This window comes from Myotis nattereri (genome assembly GCF_964212035.1).
Source record: "Myotis nattereri genome assembly, chromosome: 9".
NCBI lineage: Eukaryota > Metazoa > Chordata > Mammalia > Chiroptera > Vespertilionidae > Myotis > Myotis nattereri.
The window spans coordinates 31,596,778-31,613,389 of NC_138084.1; the positions used below are offsets into that span (position 1 = coordinate 31,596,778).

General features: G+C 37.1%; 1 protein-coding gene across 1 annotated transcript in view; it reads left to right on the forward strand.

Annotated features, from left to right (window-relative positions):
• SOX6 (SRY-box transcription factor 6) overlaps positions 1-16,612 on the forward strand; it is a gene marked incomplete at its 5' end in the record, with an annotated part of 336,510 nt that overhangs the window by 214,664 nt on the left and 105,234 nt on the right. Inside the window, 2 exons of the mRNA XM_081099613.1 lie at positions 7,212-7,335; positions 16,186-16,265. Of these exons, the coding sequence (XP_080955739.1) occupies positions 7,212-7,335; positions 16,186-16,265 (204 nt within the window). The remainder of the gene's footprint in view (positions 1-7,211; positions 7,336-16,185; positions 16,266-16,612) is intronic.

Here is a 16,612-nt window from a genome sequence, read left to right on the forward strand (position 1 = left end):
AGAAGGGTCTCAACATATTAGACAGATTTTAACAACAACAAAAAGTGTAAAATTAAGTGTTTATATTTAAGGCACTATTTATCCTATCAAATGAGACCTTTTCCTTCCTGACTCTACAGAGGAGCTCAGTATGCACTTTTAGACAGTCAGAAGACACCTTCCTGACCTTGAAGGCTTTCATTGTAAGCTTTCTGGGGCCTTTATTTCTTTCACTGTAGATACTGAGGCTTTTACAGTGGTAACACTTTACACAAATGACTCAGCTATTCTTTGCAATAAAGAATATGGCCTTTAAATAATTCCCTTTCCTTCCCACCTTTTCTGTCTGTATTCTCCGCCTCTTCCTCTCTGACCACTCTTTCTCACTCCCTATTTTCTATCTCTGTCTTTCCCTCCTTCTGTCATGATTTATAAACATTGGATACACTTCTTCCAACTGATTAAAACAGCTTACTCCAATGAAACCCCATGAGGAATGATATTCTAGAAATAAAGCATGAAAAAGATCTTTGCTCACTGGCTTTCACTCACTAATAGACATTAATATTCTTATGATTTTCAACACAAATTCTTGTTTCCCATCACTAAAAAAGTTAGGTAATCTTCATGAAAGAGAAAACGAGTCCCCCTGAGTGTGTTTGCATATTAGCACGTAGCCAGGTCTCTGCCAAGTCGCTCTCTGACTGACTGCTGCAGATGCTCTTTCTCAAGTATTCTGAGTCATATCTCTAGTGCAAGTCTTCAGGGACAAACAATAGCACCTGTTCCTCACAAGATATCAGGCCAGTTAGCCCATTCATGTATCTTTAATGAAGCTCTGGGGCAGATGGCAAAAAATGGCATCGTCAACAACTTAGCACCGAGAAAACAAAGGGGATGAGTGTTGATGCAACAATTCTGTTTTAGAAACAGGAAGAGACAGAACCTAAGTGTTTCACGTGCATCTGCCGCTGTCCGCATTGTCTGAACGACACGAGGAACACCCAGGCAATTAAAATCCCCTGGCATGTACCCTATTTGATCAAGAATGTGTCTCCTTCCTTTCCAAAAGGGAGCTGCTTTGGTGAGGGACTGTGGAAGGTTAGAATTAATGGACAGTTGTGATCTGGGGCGTGCACTGTGTTCCTTCCATGATGCACTGACTGAGCTTCACCTACGATGGGTTCCCAGTTTCTCATTAGTCATTCATGTGACATATCCAGCCAGTTATTGCTGACTTCCAGAGCAATAACAATAATGCAGTTTCATACTCAGATATATTTTTGTCCACATCAAGTTTCACTCTTTGTCTTAACAAAATCTGTTTTACTCCTTTATCTACAGGATAATTACCAAGTATCTGTGAATTTGTGCTAAGGGAAAGATACCCTTTCAAGCAAAAAGGATGCTATTTTGAATTTTTGATAACATCTTGGAAAATACATGTGGAGACTGGCCATTCTTTGATGTAGCAAGGGGAATTCTATTATTTTTTTATTCTTTAGTAAACTATTTTTGGAGGTTGCTGTTTCCAGTGTGAGTGCCTTTCCTGGCATGTCACCAGATGGGAAAATATGATGGTGGGAAGGAAAAGGAAAGGCAGGCTTACATTCTTCAGAGCAAGGTGGGGGCTTTTCTGTATCTTCAAAAGTCTTTATCTGCCTTAAGCACTAACACTCAGCCAGTGAACTTAATTCAGCTTCCATAGGAGGAAAGTACTCCAGGTGCTTATGTGTTTTTGTGTAGCCACCAAGCCCTCTTATCTCTCCCCGCTAACTTGCCCTTGTTTTCTATCCCCCACCTTCAAGCAATAATATTCTAGTAAATACAATGAATGGACAGCTATGAAAGGGGGAAATTATTGCTTTAATTTATACTTCCCACTTATATTACAGCCATGAACCGCTAAGACAGGGTCACCTTCTGATATATGCATTGTTTGGTGACTTGTGTGTTGTGCAAACATTATAAAGTATAGTTATACAAACCTAGATGGTATAGCCTACTACTGTAGTTGTAAGTGCTATACTTTTATACACCTGGCAGCTCAGTAGGTTTGTTTACACCAGCATCAAAACAAGCATGTGAATAATTTGTTGCTGTAGACATTACAATGACTACGGTGTCACTGGGCTATTAGGAATTTTCCTGCTCTATTATAATTGTTGTTATGCAACACATGACTATTTGCACCGGTGAGTTGTACTGGTGAGTTTTCTATAACAGATGGTGGTTGGAAGTATTCATAGACCTCCATTACCCTTACTAATTTTTAAGACAGATGATTCCTTTAAAATAGTATCTCACTGGGGAAATCTGGATAAGATTGTTGGATTATATCAAGGTCAATACCCTAGTTGTGATATTGTACTATAGTTTTTCAAAATGCTACTGTTGGAGGAAAATGTGTAAAGGGTGCATTGGATTTCTGTGTATTATTTATTACAACGTTGTACAAATTACAATTATGTTTATAAAACTTCCAGTCAAATAATTGTTATCACAAAGAATTATATTCCTTATCTCAGTTAGGTTGGTTTAGTAAGAAATGACTTTAAATGGGACTTAAAAGTATAGACTTTGAGCTGGTTTTACCTGGGACTTGAATCCTGGCTCGACTACTTTTTAATTGACCAAAGTTACTTAAACTCTCACAGTTTTGTCTTCCTCATTAAGTGACTGAGAATAATAACAGTAAGTACACCATAGAACTTTGAAGATTAAATGAGATAGAGCATGTAAATCACTTTCCCTGTGCTGGACATATAGGAAACACTGGAAAGGACTAGTTGCTGTGATTATCATTACCACTACTGTTACTTCTGTAAATAGAGCTAGAAATGAGCTTTCTATCATCTCTCAGCCTAGATTCTAATTGGCCACTGGATATTTTGGCTTGTGTTTAGTAAAGGGCACTTTGAATTTTCATATCATTGTTTTACTTAAAACAAGTTAAGGAAAATTTTATCATTTGGAGCTAAATGATCATTGCTAATGAATGTATTATAATAAATTATTGGAATTAGTTACAGTAGATTTATGATCAAATTGTCCTGGGCGCAAAACGAGAGAGAAGACGAAAGAGACTGAAACTAAATAAATATAATAGCCATACTCCAACAGTACACCTCTGAACATACAATTGTTTTTAGTTGCAGGGCTCCAGATTTTTCCTACCGAAAGTGTGTACACATGTGGTTTCCCCTGTTTTCTATTACTGAAGTCCATGTGATGCAATGGAAAAAGCCTTGGATGGGGTAATTAGCAGTTCTGGACCCTAGATCCAGCTTGGTCATCCAGTGTAAACCCAGGCTTGTATCTTTCATCTTCTCTAGTCACCTGGTTCCATGTGAGGTTTGATTTAGATTAGTGATTTTCAAAGAGTAGTCCCTGGACAAGCAGCACCAGCTTCACTTCACATGGGGATTTGTTAGAAAAATACACTCTTAGGCCCCTACCTCAAATCTACTGGTCCAGAGACTTTGAGGGTGGGGTTGAGCAATCTTTGTTCTAGCAAGCCCTCCAGATTCTGATGCACACTAAAATCTGAGCATCACTGCTCCGGATTATTTTAGTCTACATTTTAGATAGTTGGATCCAACCCCAGAGTTTCTGGTTCATAGGTCTGGGGTGGACCCCATAATTTGCTTTTTTAAAATTCTCAGGTATGGCTGATGCTGCTAGTTAGGGACCGTACTTGGAGAACTACTAGGTGAGATAAACTCTAAACTCTGTTCCACCTCTGAGTCTACTATTACTATTGCTCTCCCTATGCCTCTGTTCCCCTCCTTATTTACTTTGACCCTCGTTTTATTGAAACTGCCTCTGAGCTAATAGCATTGAAAATCTAACACTTCCTACCTTGTAGAGAGTGATGGACAGAAAGGAACTCCCTTAAACGATTACAGCTTATGTTAATATGAAACCCCTGTAGCTCCTTGGCATTAAAAAGGACCCGAGATAGTTTACGTAGTTTTCTCATGTACATAGCTAGTTACAAAGGAAATATCTTCAATATCTTAACTCAAGAATTAAGGTCTGATGCCTAATTGCCATTGATCCCTTATGATCCGAAGAGCTTGGGCACCGTGAAAATAAAATTATGTTTTCCTCCTAAGATGCTGCTTAATGAATAATTACATCTTCAAATGATCCCAGTAATCCCACCTCTTCTTTTTCACGGGTTTCTAGATACTTGGGATGGGATAATGCTCTGTGAGGTGTGGTATCTGCCGAGAACATGACAAGCCCTGGCCTGCCAAACTGAATAATTTAGTTGGCTCATGTTTTCTTTTTTGAATTAGAATTATGCATAAGATCCACTGTTTCTTCTTTTATCAGTAAGTTGATAATTTTCTAGTACTGAATATTCAAAGAGCAAAGACCTAACGCTTACTGAGTGCCTATTATGTGCCACTCACTGTGCCAAAGCATTACTTTCCTTGTCTATTAATCCTCACAATAACCATGTAAGGTAGTATCACTAACTTTGCTTTTTACGTGACAGAATAGACTCAGGAAGGTTAAATGAGTGTTCAAGATCACACAGCCAACAGAAGGGCAGTGTATAGATGTAAGCTCGGATTGTTTGGCAGTAAAGCCTTTGTAGGCAGAGTAGATAGTGAATAAATTATGTGTCCAATGGATGAAAGAATGACTAGATCGCATTATCTTCCTAATGTTGACTTTTAAACAACCATAGAATTATCAAGTTGCAAAGGGTGTATAGGTCATTATCTAATCAGGGTTTCAGTTTCACATGTCCTTTCAAGAATTTCTCACATGTAGGTGTGCAACCTTTACTTGACCACTCTAGGGAAATGGCACACACACTCTCTTTCATCAGTGATTGTTGGATTACTCATTATTAGAAAATTCTTTGCATTAAACTTCCCTAAAATCTCTTTCTTTTGAAAATAGTTCTGCCCATTGTAACTGCTCAGATTTAATCTGGTTCATCTTCCGTATATCATTCCTTCAAACATTTGAATATAGCGTATCTTTTCTATTCCAAGCTAAATGGCCTCCATTTTTTTCCAGCTACTTTTCAAGATCCATCACACATAATAATAACTTAATAGCCATGGTTATTAAGGTGGCTTATTGGTTGGAGCATTGTCTCATCCACCAAAGTTGCAGGTTTGATTCCTAGTCAAGCCACATGCCTAGGTTGTGGGTTCATTCCCTGGTGGGGTGTGTATGGGAGCCAATCAATTGGTTTTTTATCATCTCTCTCTCTCTCTCTCTCTCTCTCTCTCTCTCTCTCTCTCTCTCTCTCACACACACACACACACACACACACACACACACATAGTGGAAGCATATCCTTGGGTGAGGATATAAATTAAACAAACAAACAAACAAATAAATAAATAAAATGTAATAAATGTCTGTTAAATGACAGAAGGGAAGATTAAATAAATATGATACCTAGACTTCTCACTTTCTTGCTCCCCTTCTTTAGAGTGTGAAGCATCTGTGCTATGTGCTGGGTACGTGAGAGGACCATATTTCTAGTAGTAGATGAAATGCTTTCCTTCTATATACTCTTGCACTGAACAATAGTCACCCACAAAGAATACCGTGTTTTATTTTCTGACGTAGAACAGTGCCCTCAATGTTGACATCTCAAATTTGCATCAGGTCACAATCAGCTGGGGTTGGAAGCAAACTTAGTGTTTTTCTTCAGGGTTAAAGGCAAGACCTGGGCACTAGGGGATCAGCTCCAATTTAAGCAGGCTAAGTTTGTACTCTAACGTACAAAACTTGGGCTTACCTCAGCTAAAATGGGAGAAATCGCTGCCTAAAGCTAGTTTCTTTCACGCCCCACTGGCAAGGTAGTAATTGCACAAAGACCTTTTTATTATAAGTTGATTTTCCTGAGAAATGAATTCAGAAAAATACTGTAAAGTGTTTATTTTTTGCTTGCCCTTTATTAACCCACATCATAGGGCTTTCCCTAGAGAAAAACTGTTGGTAAATGAAACCTCTTAGACCCACACAGAAGCATTTTGCACCATGTCCCTGGCTGTGGAGGGAACAAGGACAGGACAAGGCAAGTTAGTGCTATTTAAACAGGGTCACCAGCCAGTGTGTGGGTTTTTGCCTGAAAAGAAGATTTAGGAATTTAAACAGGGGAAAGGTTTGGGGCTGGTAGAATTAGTGGTAATGGTTTATATCTTAAATAGAAATTAATGTAGCCTTTTTATGCTAGTAAGGAGGCCAAAAACCCCGTTTGAACTAAAAGATCATTGCTGTTAATACACCCTAGTTTTGATCTTTATATAACAAAAGTCCCGTAGTTCAACTTATAGAATCAGGCCCTGAAAGCCAGGACAAAACCTTCCTGTGATGCTCTTGAGAACCGGGGCAGCATGCCTGGAGGAAAGAAGGGAGCTGGGAAATTAAAGTGCGATTTCCACAGGCATGATTCTGTCATAGCTCTCACTTTCTTTATATGGAACACAAATACTGATATAGAGAGTGAAGATTTTCTATTTTGCATTTTTGTGCTCTTTGATACATTTATTGAGGTCAAATGAAATTTGATGTAGTAGGATTTATTATGAAATGCTCTCTGAATACAACTCCATAATTACTGAGCTACATGGTAGTGCATAAAGCTGTAAAACTGCTTAGCCAGACAAGCAATTTATATGTTACATCGAGGTGTGTATGGCAAAGAATATTAGTTTAATTGGGAGCCAAGATGTAGTAGCCTTAAATCTGAAGAGCTATATGTTTAACATAATGCAGTGAGGCTTTGAAATAAGATACCTAACTGGGGAGACACAGCTTTTGGAATACATAACAATTAGACATTATTTTCTGTCCAAGGATACTAAATACTGTTTTCAAAATAAAGCACAGAATGCAAAACTGGTGTAAGGGTAAAACCTTTAAACATTGTACAATGTAAGAAGCAACTTGTTTCTTTGTTTTAAAAAATAAAATAAAGGAAAAATAAAGTTGACATAAAAGAAAACCAGTAACTACAATTTAGTGGAAGCAGAGGTGAAGCAACTTCACAATGAGGTGATGTTCTTGCTGTGCTAATGGAATCTAAGAGAAGGGACTTGTGGAATGTGGCCCGAGTTTTCTGAGGGAGCATATTTGGAATGAGGTTGGAGGTGGGTGGCTTTTTGGATACCCACACACCACCAGGAGTGAAAAACAAATACTTCTTGGCGTACATTTGCTCTCTGTCTGATCATAGGCTCTCTTCTGTTTAGCAGGTTCAGGGTCACATGCCTCCGCTCATGATCCCAATTTTTCCACATGACCAGCGGACCCTGGCAGCAGCTGCTGCTGCCCAACAGGGATTCCTCTTCCCCCCTGGAATAACATACAAACCAGGTAAGTAGAGAGGAATTTAACATTCTTTTGGAAATGCTAAAATCCACATGTTTTTGCTTAGAAGTCACAACAAACACAGGAGCACATGAAAGAACTATGAGTACAAAGATCATGAAAGCTTATTTAAAAGTAAAATTAGAACTGGGAAGTTAATTGGAAAGGTGACATGTTAATAAACTAATTGGTTGCTAAAAACTTTTACTTTCTCTTCTTCCACTTGATTTTTTTGTTGTTGTTGTTCATAGATAAAATGCTACTTTCCTTGGGGGTGATTACACATTTTTATTAGCTCTGTCTCATACCTTTACTGTGAATAATTGTCTTTGGTTACCAATGCTTTTCTCCCCAAGAGCTTTTATATTCTGGCCGAGTGGTCACGTACAGTATAAAATGTTGTTATTAGTTGTTGTCTGATTTCTCTTGGAAGAAAAATTAAAACTGGATTGATTTAATTAACTTACCATTAATAGCTAAAATTCTTTTTGATGTTAGTCTAAATAATGAAACATTCAGTAGTATTTTCTCATTCATCTTGGAACCTCAAAAAACAGGTCACATAACCTTGCAGTGAAATATGTTTTGAGATGATTTAGCAAATGTTATGATTTTTCTTTATTCCTCTGAGTTTACTGGACTCCTAGGGAATTCAATTAGGGACACAGAATGGTTTGAAGGTTCTTTCAGAGCCTCCTTGTAAACAGGGCTTTAAATGTTTAAAGATATGTTGCCAAAGGAATCCAATGTAAGAAGATAGTCAAGTAAATAAAAGTCAACCTTAATTTCATTTGTGCATTCTTTGTAAGTGACCTCAGCTCAGAAGTAGTGACCTTGTTCTACTCATTAATAATTTCTGTGTCAAGTTCTTTTTAACATATTAACCTGCTTATATTACCCACCAAATCTGTGTGTAACAAATCTGAGTGTAGCAGTTTCTTTGTGTTTGGGGTTTACAAAGTGAACAAAGGTATTTTAATATGTTTAAAGCACTAATAAAATATAAATCACTCTACTAAAATGCTTGGTAAGAAAGTTTACTAAGTAGCATAAAAACAAACCTGGTGAATTTTGATACTTATTTTAACTGTTTGTTGCTATTGATTACTCTTTTGCTCTTGGTCGAGTACACTCTTCCTTGTAAGGAAAGGTAAGATGTGTGTCAAAACTCAAAGGATTTAAAGAATAGAGATGTTAAGGGACTGGCTAATTTAAGGACTGACTTTGAAAATTCTTCAGATAAAAAAATGCCAATCCTTAGTATTAAAGGTTTCTGGGCACCTGAGTGAAAGACAGTTGTGGTATTCAGATTGCTAAACATTGGTTTTTCTAGAGCAGAATTTTCAGAACAAGTTATATACCCTATGAAGTTGAGATTCGTATTAAGGACAGGAGTATATTTTGTCAGAGAATATGTTTCTGTCAGTGCAGTGTTTCAGTCCTTCTCTGTTCTCTGTAAGTATTTCTGAACTGTTTCTTCATCTTGAGTATCTTTGGAATGTTGGTATAAACTAAATTTACTGGTTTATCCTGAATCTGAGTTTGTCATCTCTCTACCAATCTTAGAATCCTTTTAAATGAACTATACGTGGAACTCTCTATTTAATTTCAGTGTTTTTAAATTTGAAATTCTCCACACTTCAAAATCAGGTATGAGCCTTACTTTCTACTAGACATAGATATCGACATAGTTAACATGTTGCCTAATTTTGTTAAAATAACGATGACATTTTTCATGAGGACAGATATTGTTATATAGTCAATGAAGTTGGACCATTTTTAAAAGTCTTCTCAGATAGCATCAATGAGATTATAATATGTAACTAAGAAGAATATAGAGATTTGGACAATATTGTTCAGGCGTGAGTTACCTCCCTCGAACCGCATATGTGCAGCACAGTGTAGTGTTCTGGGGAAGCAAAGTTGTATTTGATTATTTTGGCTAAAACCTTTTGGTTAAGGCAGGACAGTAGATTTGGACATTAGGACAGTTTTTAATCCCAGGCAAGGCTGGTGATAAAAGTATTTTCTGGTGACTCCTAAGTTATGTCAGAGAAATTAATTAAGCAGAACTCTATATTCTTTTATTTGTTGGCTAATCTAGGATTTACTGTATATAAAAATTATACTTAAAAAGAATTAAAATTATATGTTCTTACACTATTAGTAGAGAAATTACATATTCAGGAGACTTAACCTATGCAGTGTTCTTGTCACTCACCTGAATTTGGGGAGGAGGATTCTGGACCAGAGTCTGAATTTGGACCAGAGTCTGGAGTAAGAAAACTTTTTTGCTATAAACTGAGCTATGGTAATTTCACTTGAAATACACATGAGACAATGACTAAATTTTTAGAAGAGAGGAACTTTGTCACATATACAAGCTGTGCAATGATCACATAACTTTATATTTTGATCCTCTAAGCAAGAGGCTGAGCAAACGCTACCTTGTTCTTCACAAATTACAAAATAAAGGACTCTCTTTTTTCTCCCTTTCTACCTTCCCATAACCTAAAACAATTCCAGAGAGCTTATGCTGCCAGCTGATTGAATAATCGTCTTGATTGCTAGACAGCCAGGCCCTCCTTGGGGTGATATTCACAGTGGAAGTTGTCTGTTTCTGAACCCATATTAGCACAATCTAAACTAACATATTTAGGGCTCTGGGACTTCCCCTTCAGATAGTTTGCCCATCACTCTGGGCATTGCAGGGTTCCTGTGCACAGTGAGCAGCAAGCAAGCTCTCCCACCTCACTGGCTTACTGAGGAGTGTTGCCCACAGGAATTGTGCATGTTGATGAACTTTCCCTGTATTCCTACTTTTCTGAGACTATTTTTCCTATCATGAACAGTTATTAGATTTTGTCAAATGCATCAATTAAGATGATCAAGTGGGGGTTTTCCCCCTTTGTTCTGTAAATATGATGTATTACACTGAGTCTTTTAGATGTTGAATCACTCTTGCATTCTTGGGATAAATATTACCTAGTCATAGTGAATAATACTTTTAATATGTTGTTGGATTCAATATGCTAATATTTTGTTGAGGAACTTTGTATCTATATTCATAAAGGATATTGGTCTGTTTTTTGTGTTTTTGTTTTCCTGTGATGTCTTTATCTGGATTTGGTATCAAGGTAATGTTGGTCTCATTACTGAATAGTTAGGAAGAGTTTCTCTCTCTCTCTCTCTCTCTCTCTCTCTCTCTCTCTCTCTCTCTCTCTCTCTTTCTCTCTCTCTCTCGTTGAAGACTTTGGGAAAGATTAGTGTTAATTTTCCTTGAATATTCAATAAAATTTACTGGTGAAGCCATCTGATCCAAGACTTTTCTTTGTTGGGAGGTTTTGATTACTGATTCAATCTCTTTACCTGTTATAGTTCTGTTGGTATTCTTTATTTTTTCTTGAATCCATTTAGGTAATTTGTATCTTTCAAGAATTTGTCTGTTTCGTCTAGATTTTCTAATTTGTTGGTGTACAATTGTTATCTAATGCTTCTTTTTAATTCCTTTGTTTCATTTAGTATTTATTGAGCACCATTTATTAGTCTATAAACATAAATAATAAATTTTATGTACTAGTAAATAAATGAAATAAGCATTTATATAAAATAATTATATAAGTATAATGTATATTCTAATTTAATTTTCATAAAAATTCTAAGATAAAAGTAGCATTATTTCTATTTTGTTAAAAGAAAACAAAAGTCAAACAACCAAAGAACTTGTATTCATATACTAGCATTCATAACCCATGGACACAGACAATAGGGTAGTGAAGGCCTGGGGCAGGGGCAGGAAGGCTAGAGAGGCCAATGGGGGGGAAAAAGGGGTCAGATATAATACTTTCAACAATAAAGATTTAAAAATAAAAATAAAATAAAAGATGCTCCTTGAGAAAAAAGAAAATCAAACACATTGATTAACTTTTCTAAGCACTCCCATTTAGGAATAAACAGAGATAGAATCCAGACTGGTTCTCTGATTTGATATTTTATGCTCTTGTGGACATGATCTAAGTGTGGATGACATTAAGAAAAATCTGGTGTTTGCTTTTTCTGTAGGAAAAAATGTGATTTATATGTATGGGGTTACCAAATGACATCTTATAGAGCTGGGATTTCTACCGTTTCCAGAATTAAATCATAGGTGTGTAACCACTGTTGCTGGAATACTTGATTAAATCTATCTACTTGAAATTAAAGCATCTTAGTTTCTTCATATTAGTGTTCTAATTTGTAAATTAAAATGTTGCAGTCCAAGAAGAAAATATGTTCATCCATGTAAACTAACCTGGTTTCATGGAGATCATTTTAACTGTTCCTCCTTCATATATAGAGCCTATATCATTGGTGAGCTAATATTAAGGCATAAACTGAGTGGTATTATAATTTCATTTCTTGCAATGGGGGTGGATTTATATCAGTTCATCGACCCTCACTTATTTAATTGCTATTGTGACAAATTCCATGAATTTTTATATATTGGTCAGAGGAGTGGATGCATCTAAGAAATAGGTAAATACATTAAGATTGATTCTTGATTCTTAGCTTCTTTGAAGGTATCAAAAACAATGCAGATAGCCTGGAAAGCATGGCTCAGCGGTTGTGTCGACCTATGAACCAGGAGTTTGTGGTTCAATTCCCTGGTCAGGGCACATGCCTGGGTTGCAGGCTTGATCCCCAGTGTGGGGCATGCAGGAGGCAGCCAATCAGTGATTTTCTCTCATCATTGATGTTTCTCTCTCTCTTTCCTTCTCCCTTCCTCTCTGAAATCAATAAAAACATATTTAAAAATAAACAAACAAACAACATGCAGATACTCTTAGGAAAACTCCTAAGACTCCTAAAACTCAAGGCTCTTCTCATCATTGGTCTATTCCAGTGATGGCGAACCTATGACACGTGTGTCAGAGGTGACATGCGAACTCATTTTTTTTAGTTGATATTTCTTTGTTAAATGGCATTTAAATATATAAAATAACTATCAAAAATATAAATCTTTGTTTTACTATGGTTGCAAATATCAAAAAATTTTTATATGTGACACGGCACCAGAGTGAAGTTAGGGTTTTTCAAAATGCTGACATGCCGAGCTCAAAAGGTTCGCCATCACTGGTCTATTCTTTAATGAACAGAGAAGGAGCAGTTTAGCAGGAGAAATAAGAGTATGCTTGCCAAATTATTTTGCCCAATTGTCCTCAGAACAGATGGAAGGTTTTGTTCTATTTTTAGAATTCTAAGTGTCACCCATTACCTGCTAACTTTTGCTGTGATGTGATGTTTCACAAAGATAAATTCAGATAGATGATGGCAATTTTTTAGAATATAGAGGAAGTGTAATATTTTGCTACTCTGAATACATACATCCAGGCAAGATGCAAAGTGGTATGTCTAAGTCTACATTGATGATAGTGATTGAACTATTTCTATATTGTAGCAAGAATGACGATAGCTTATAAAAATGGAATCTATATATAAGTTACTTGGCAACTCAAGTAATTTGCCATAAACCTATGATGCCACCACCAATTAATCTGTGAGATAGAGTCGTGTAGTGAATTTTTCTTCTGTTTTGGAGTGTGTAGAGTAAGGTGTGAGACTTTGAGCCAATTAACTGAAGAATCTTTGAATCCTGTCTCCCAGTTTAATGTATCTCTCTTCTCTACTCCTCCCAAGCTCTTTAAATGATTTCCTTAGTAGGTTAATATCTGAAGTGAATATCTCAGAAGACCACAACCATCCCAGTCCCTTGTCTTTCTGAAGAATCAAACTAAATGGGCAGAATTTTACCTGTGGGATTTTTGACTCTTTAATGAAAATGGAATTTCTATCTGAATTACACAAACTATGAGTATTCTTGTAGGAGGTAAACTGAGTCCTAGTTCCCCCTCCTCCTGTATTTAAGTCTTAATAAGTTTTGGCTTCATTTCAGTTTCCTTGAAAATTACACAATGTACTTTCTGTCATTCAGGGACTCTTGCTGTGGAGTTGCTTTGATTTCAAAGGAATGTTACCCAGTGTGACAAGTGAAACGAATGTTAGGCAAATGTCCCATAGGTTTTAAGTCCTGTTTCGTATTTGTACTGTAATCCTCGGGTAAAAATAGTCAGTTGGAAAATCTAGAAGGCTGGAGAGATGGATTTGCAGAATGGGCATTCTTTTCCAGACTATCTCTTGGAGGTTGTCTTCATACACTAGAGGTGGCAGGAGCCAGAGTACGGCAGTGCCTAAAGCCAACCTGTTCCAACAGGCTTCGTCTTCCTTTGTACAAATTTAAAAGAATGGGTACTCACGCAAGCATTTCAAATCCAGAGACAAATTTGAAAAAAATTGCTACAACATGTTGACTGATTCCTTGCCAAGTCAGCCACTGAGAACTTTTTCTTGATCAACTCTTACACAGAGGAAACAAAAGGGGGTTGGGGAGAGCACGTAACTTTGTTATAAAAAATTAAACTTTCCAACACCCTAAATCCCTCTCCCTCTTATATTTTCCTCTTCTACTTTTATAATTCCCTCTTTCCTTAACCCTTATCTTCTCCCTCTCTTGACTTTTCCTTTTTCTCTCTCTTCTAATTATTTTATGTGATAATCTCTGTTGCTCTAATATATTCATTTTTACTTTTAATATCGATAGAATGATATGTTCTGGAGAAATAGCTTTGCAAAGATTATATTTAGACATACAGATTCAAACCGGCAGCAAAGTTAGAAACGCTTTAAAAATAAGCTTGTCAGCAGTAGAAAGAGAGCTGTTTGTAGCCAGCAGGTGAGCTGGAGAGTACTACAGGGTGTGGTAGAGATAGTAATAAATTAACTAGCAAGCCAAAAACTATTAAAAAAAATCAGCTATTTCATAGCATAGAAGCATGACAGCTATGAAAAAAGGAGTGCCCCAGGGAATTCTTTTAGAGTTTGATTTTTTAAAATATGTTTGACATGAAAAATGTTTTAGTACAAATAAAGCAACTGGTATTAAACTTACAGGGAGGGGGGTTTTGTGGTTTAGAGTTAGTATGAATAATACATGATATTTAAAGAAAGAATAGCTCTAAAATGTTCTGGGAGGCAGTCCATGTTGATAGTTGGAATGGTGATTTTTTCCACCCTATTTTTGAAGCATCATTAATTCAGCATCGTTTTGTGATTTTTTTTAACGTGATCAGATATCAACCAAAGCAATACTATTTGACTTAGATAGGAATATTCTTTCATCCGATAATTTAGTTTAAATATCAAGGAGATCAGTGGAATTATTTAAGCATAAAGCGACAGTCACTTACTATAAAAAATAATTTGGCCTAGTTAACTTTTTTAAAAAGCTCATGCAGCACTGCAAACCAAAATCAACCTCATGGAAGGGGAAAAACAAGATCAGATATTTTGAACATTACTCCATAGGAGACCAGCACAGCATAGTGCTAGTGAGTGCATTGTAGCAGCGCTCGTATGCAATCAGAAGCCAATTGTTACTGGACTGCACACGAGCACACACTGTGCTCAATGGTCTGATGAGGTATTATGGATATGATGCAAAGAGACTGTGCAGATCAGAAGCTAACAATTTGTTAAAAGTGAAAGTGACTTAACATGTACATTGGGCCAGCTGAGCAGCACTTCGTGTGGCAGGCAGGATGCGTCCCAGGGAAGCAAGGGCATCGGGAGGCTCCAGGTATTGGTGTCCATGCAGAAAAATACAAAGAGGTTTAGTTGCTTTCCAGTTGACTACTGCTGTTACCGCGATCCTTTCTACACCGTCTCTTCATTATACATTCAGTTTTCAGTGTGGAAAAGTTCATGCAAAACAGCATGATTATTATAAATGTCAAAAATGTGTGAAGGAACAGCCTATTAAAATATAGCCTAGAAATAGTGCACGACACTGACTTTAAATGAGTGGCCGGAGCCCCAGTGATGCTCCATTTAATCACGAATATTGTGTGATTTGTCCACAAGTATTCATTTTGACCTCAGTTACCACGATCACAATACAGTCCTCAGTGCTTTCTCTTGGTCCCTCAGGTCGGTGCACACAGCCTGTGCTCTTAGGTCACCGTCGGCACCTCCGTCCCCCTATTTAGGAGAGGCCTGGAGTCAGAAACACGTTAGGATGTAGCACCGACCTCTGCTGAACCATGCTTAATATTTTCCAGACTTTAATGGAGATATTCCATGTAAAACATATGGTTATGAAATCACACCATCAAGGAGGAAGTGATAAGTACCTAGAGTGCATGGTTCTATACTAGGCGCCACAGAAGTTAATCCAGAAAAATAATGCGTCCACTCCCGTTGGGATACCAGGCATGTCACAGAATGTTGGCAGATAAGATGAGTTTCCCTCTCACGGCTATCAATTAAAGAGGTTGCATTTTACAAATTTTTCTCTATTTTTTTTAATAAAGTATAGTTTAGGGTTATGGACAGTTAACAGATCACAATCTTTTTTGGGCTCTAACGCGCTGCCTTGCTTACCAAGCCAGTTTTTGTTGTTAATACAAAAGCCTTAATGCTTTCTTAGTGAACGGAGTGTCAGCCTGGCTTTAAGATATTTTTTTTACTCTTAAAAAAATGATGTATTACAAGATTTGTAATGGAGTGAACATGCTTGAATTGCACATTAATTTTTTTTTAACCTCACATTCATGTTTTGCCAGTTTGCCTACCAGCTATCTGTTAACAAAAAGTTCCAAGGCAGCACTGCAAGTCTGTGCCCAGCGAAGCCTTTTGTTTCTGCAGATGTTTGAGCTCAGAGCAACGTTGTAAAGCTCAGGCGATCCCAGGGCCGTGTTTGTACTTGTCTGCTGCGATTCCCTGTGCATTGTCTAAACCTGCACGCATTGTTCTTTCCGACAGGTGATAACTACCCCGTACAGTTCATTCCATCAACAATGGCAGCTGCTGCCGCTTCGGGCCTCAGCCCTTTACAGCTCCAGGTAAGTGCCAGAGGAAAATGTGGGATGCTCGCCAGTGCTCTAGTGGAACACTGCTAACCAGCTGTATGCTAAATAATAGCCCGAATGTTAAATAATTTTTTAAGCATAGCCTAGGAGGATTAACACCTTATGTACTTGCCATACTGCAAATAGAAAAGTGCCAGTTTCAATATTTTTAAAGGAAAAATGACACGATGACTTAGGACTTTATATTCTCTGTCAGGTGAGTTAATGGTTTGACAATTTCTTTATGGCTGGTTGTTATTGGCTGCATTAGCTTTCCTTGTCAAGTTTCCACCCATGTCTTAATTTATGTCAAATTAGCTTTTACATATAAGCATCAAAAC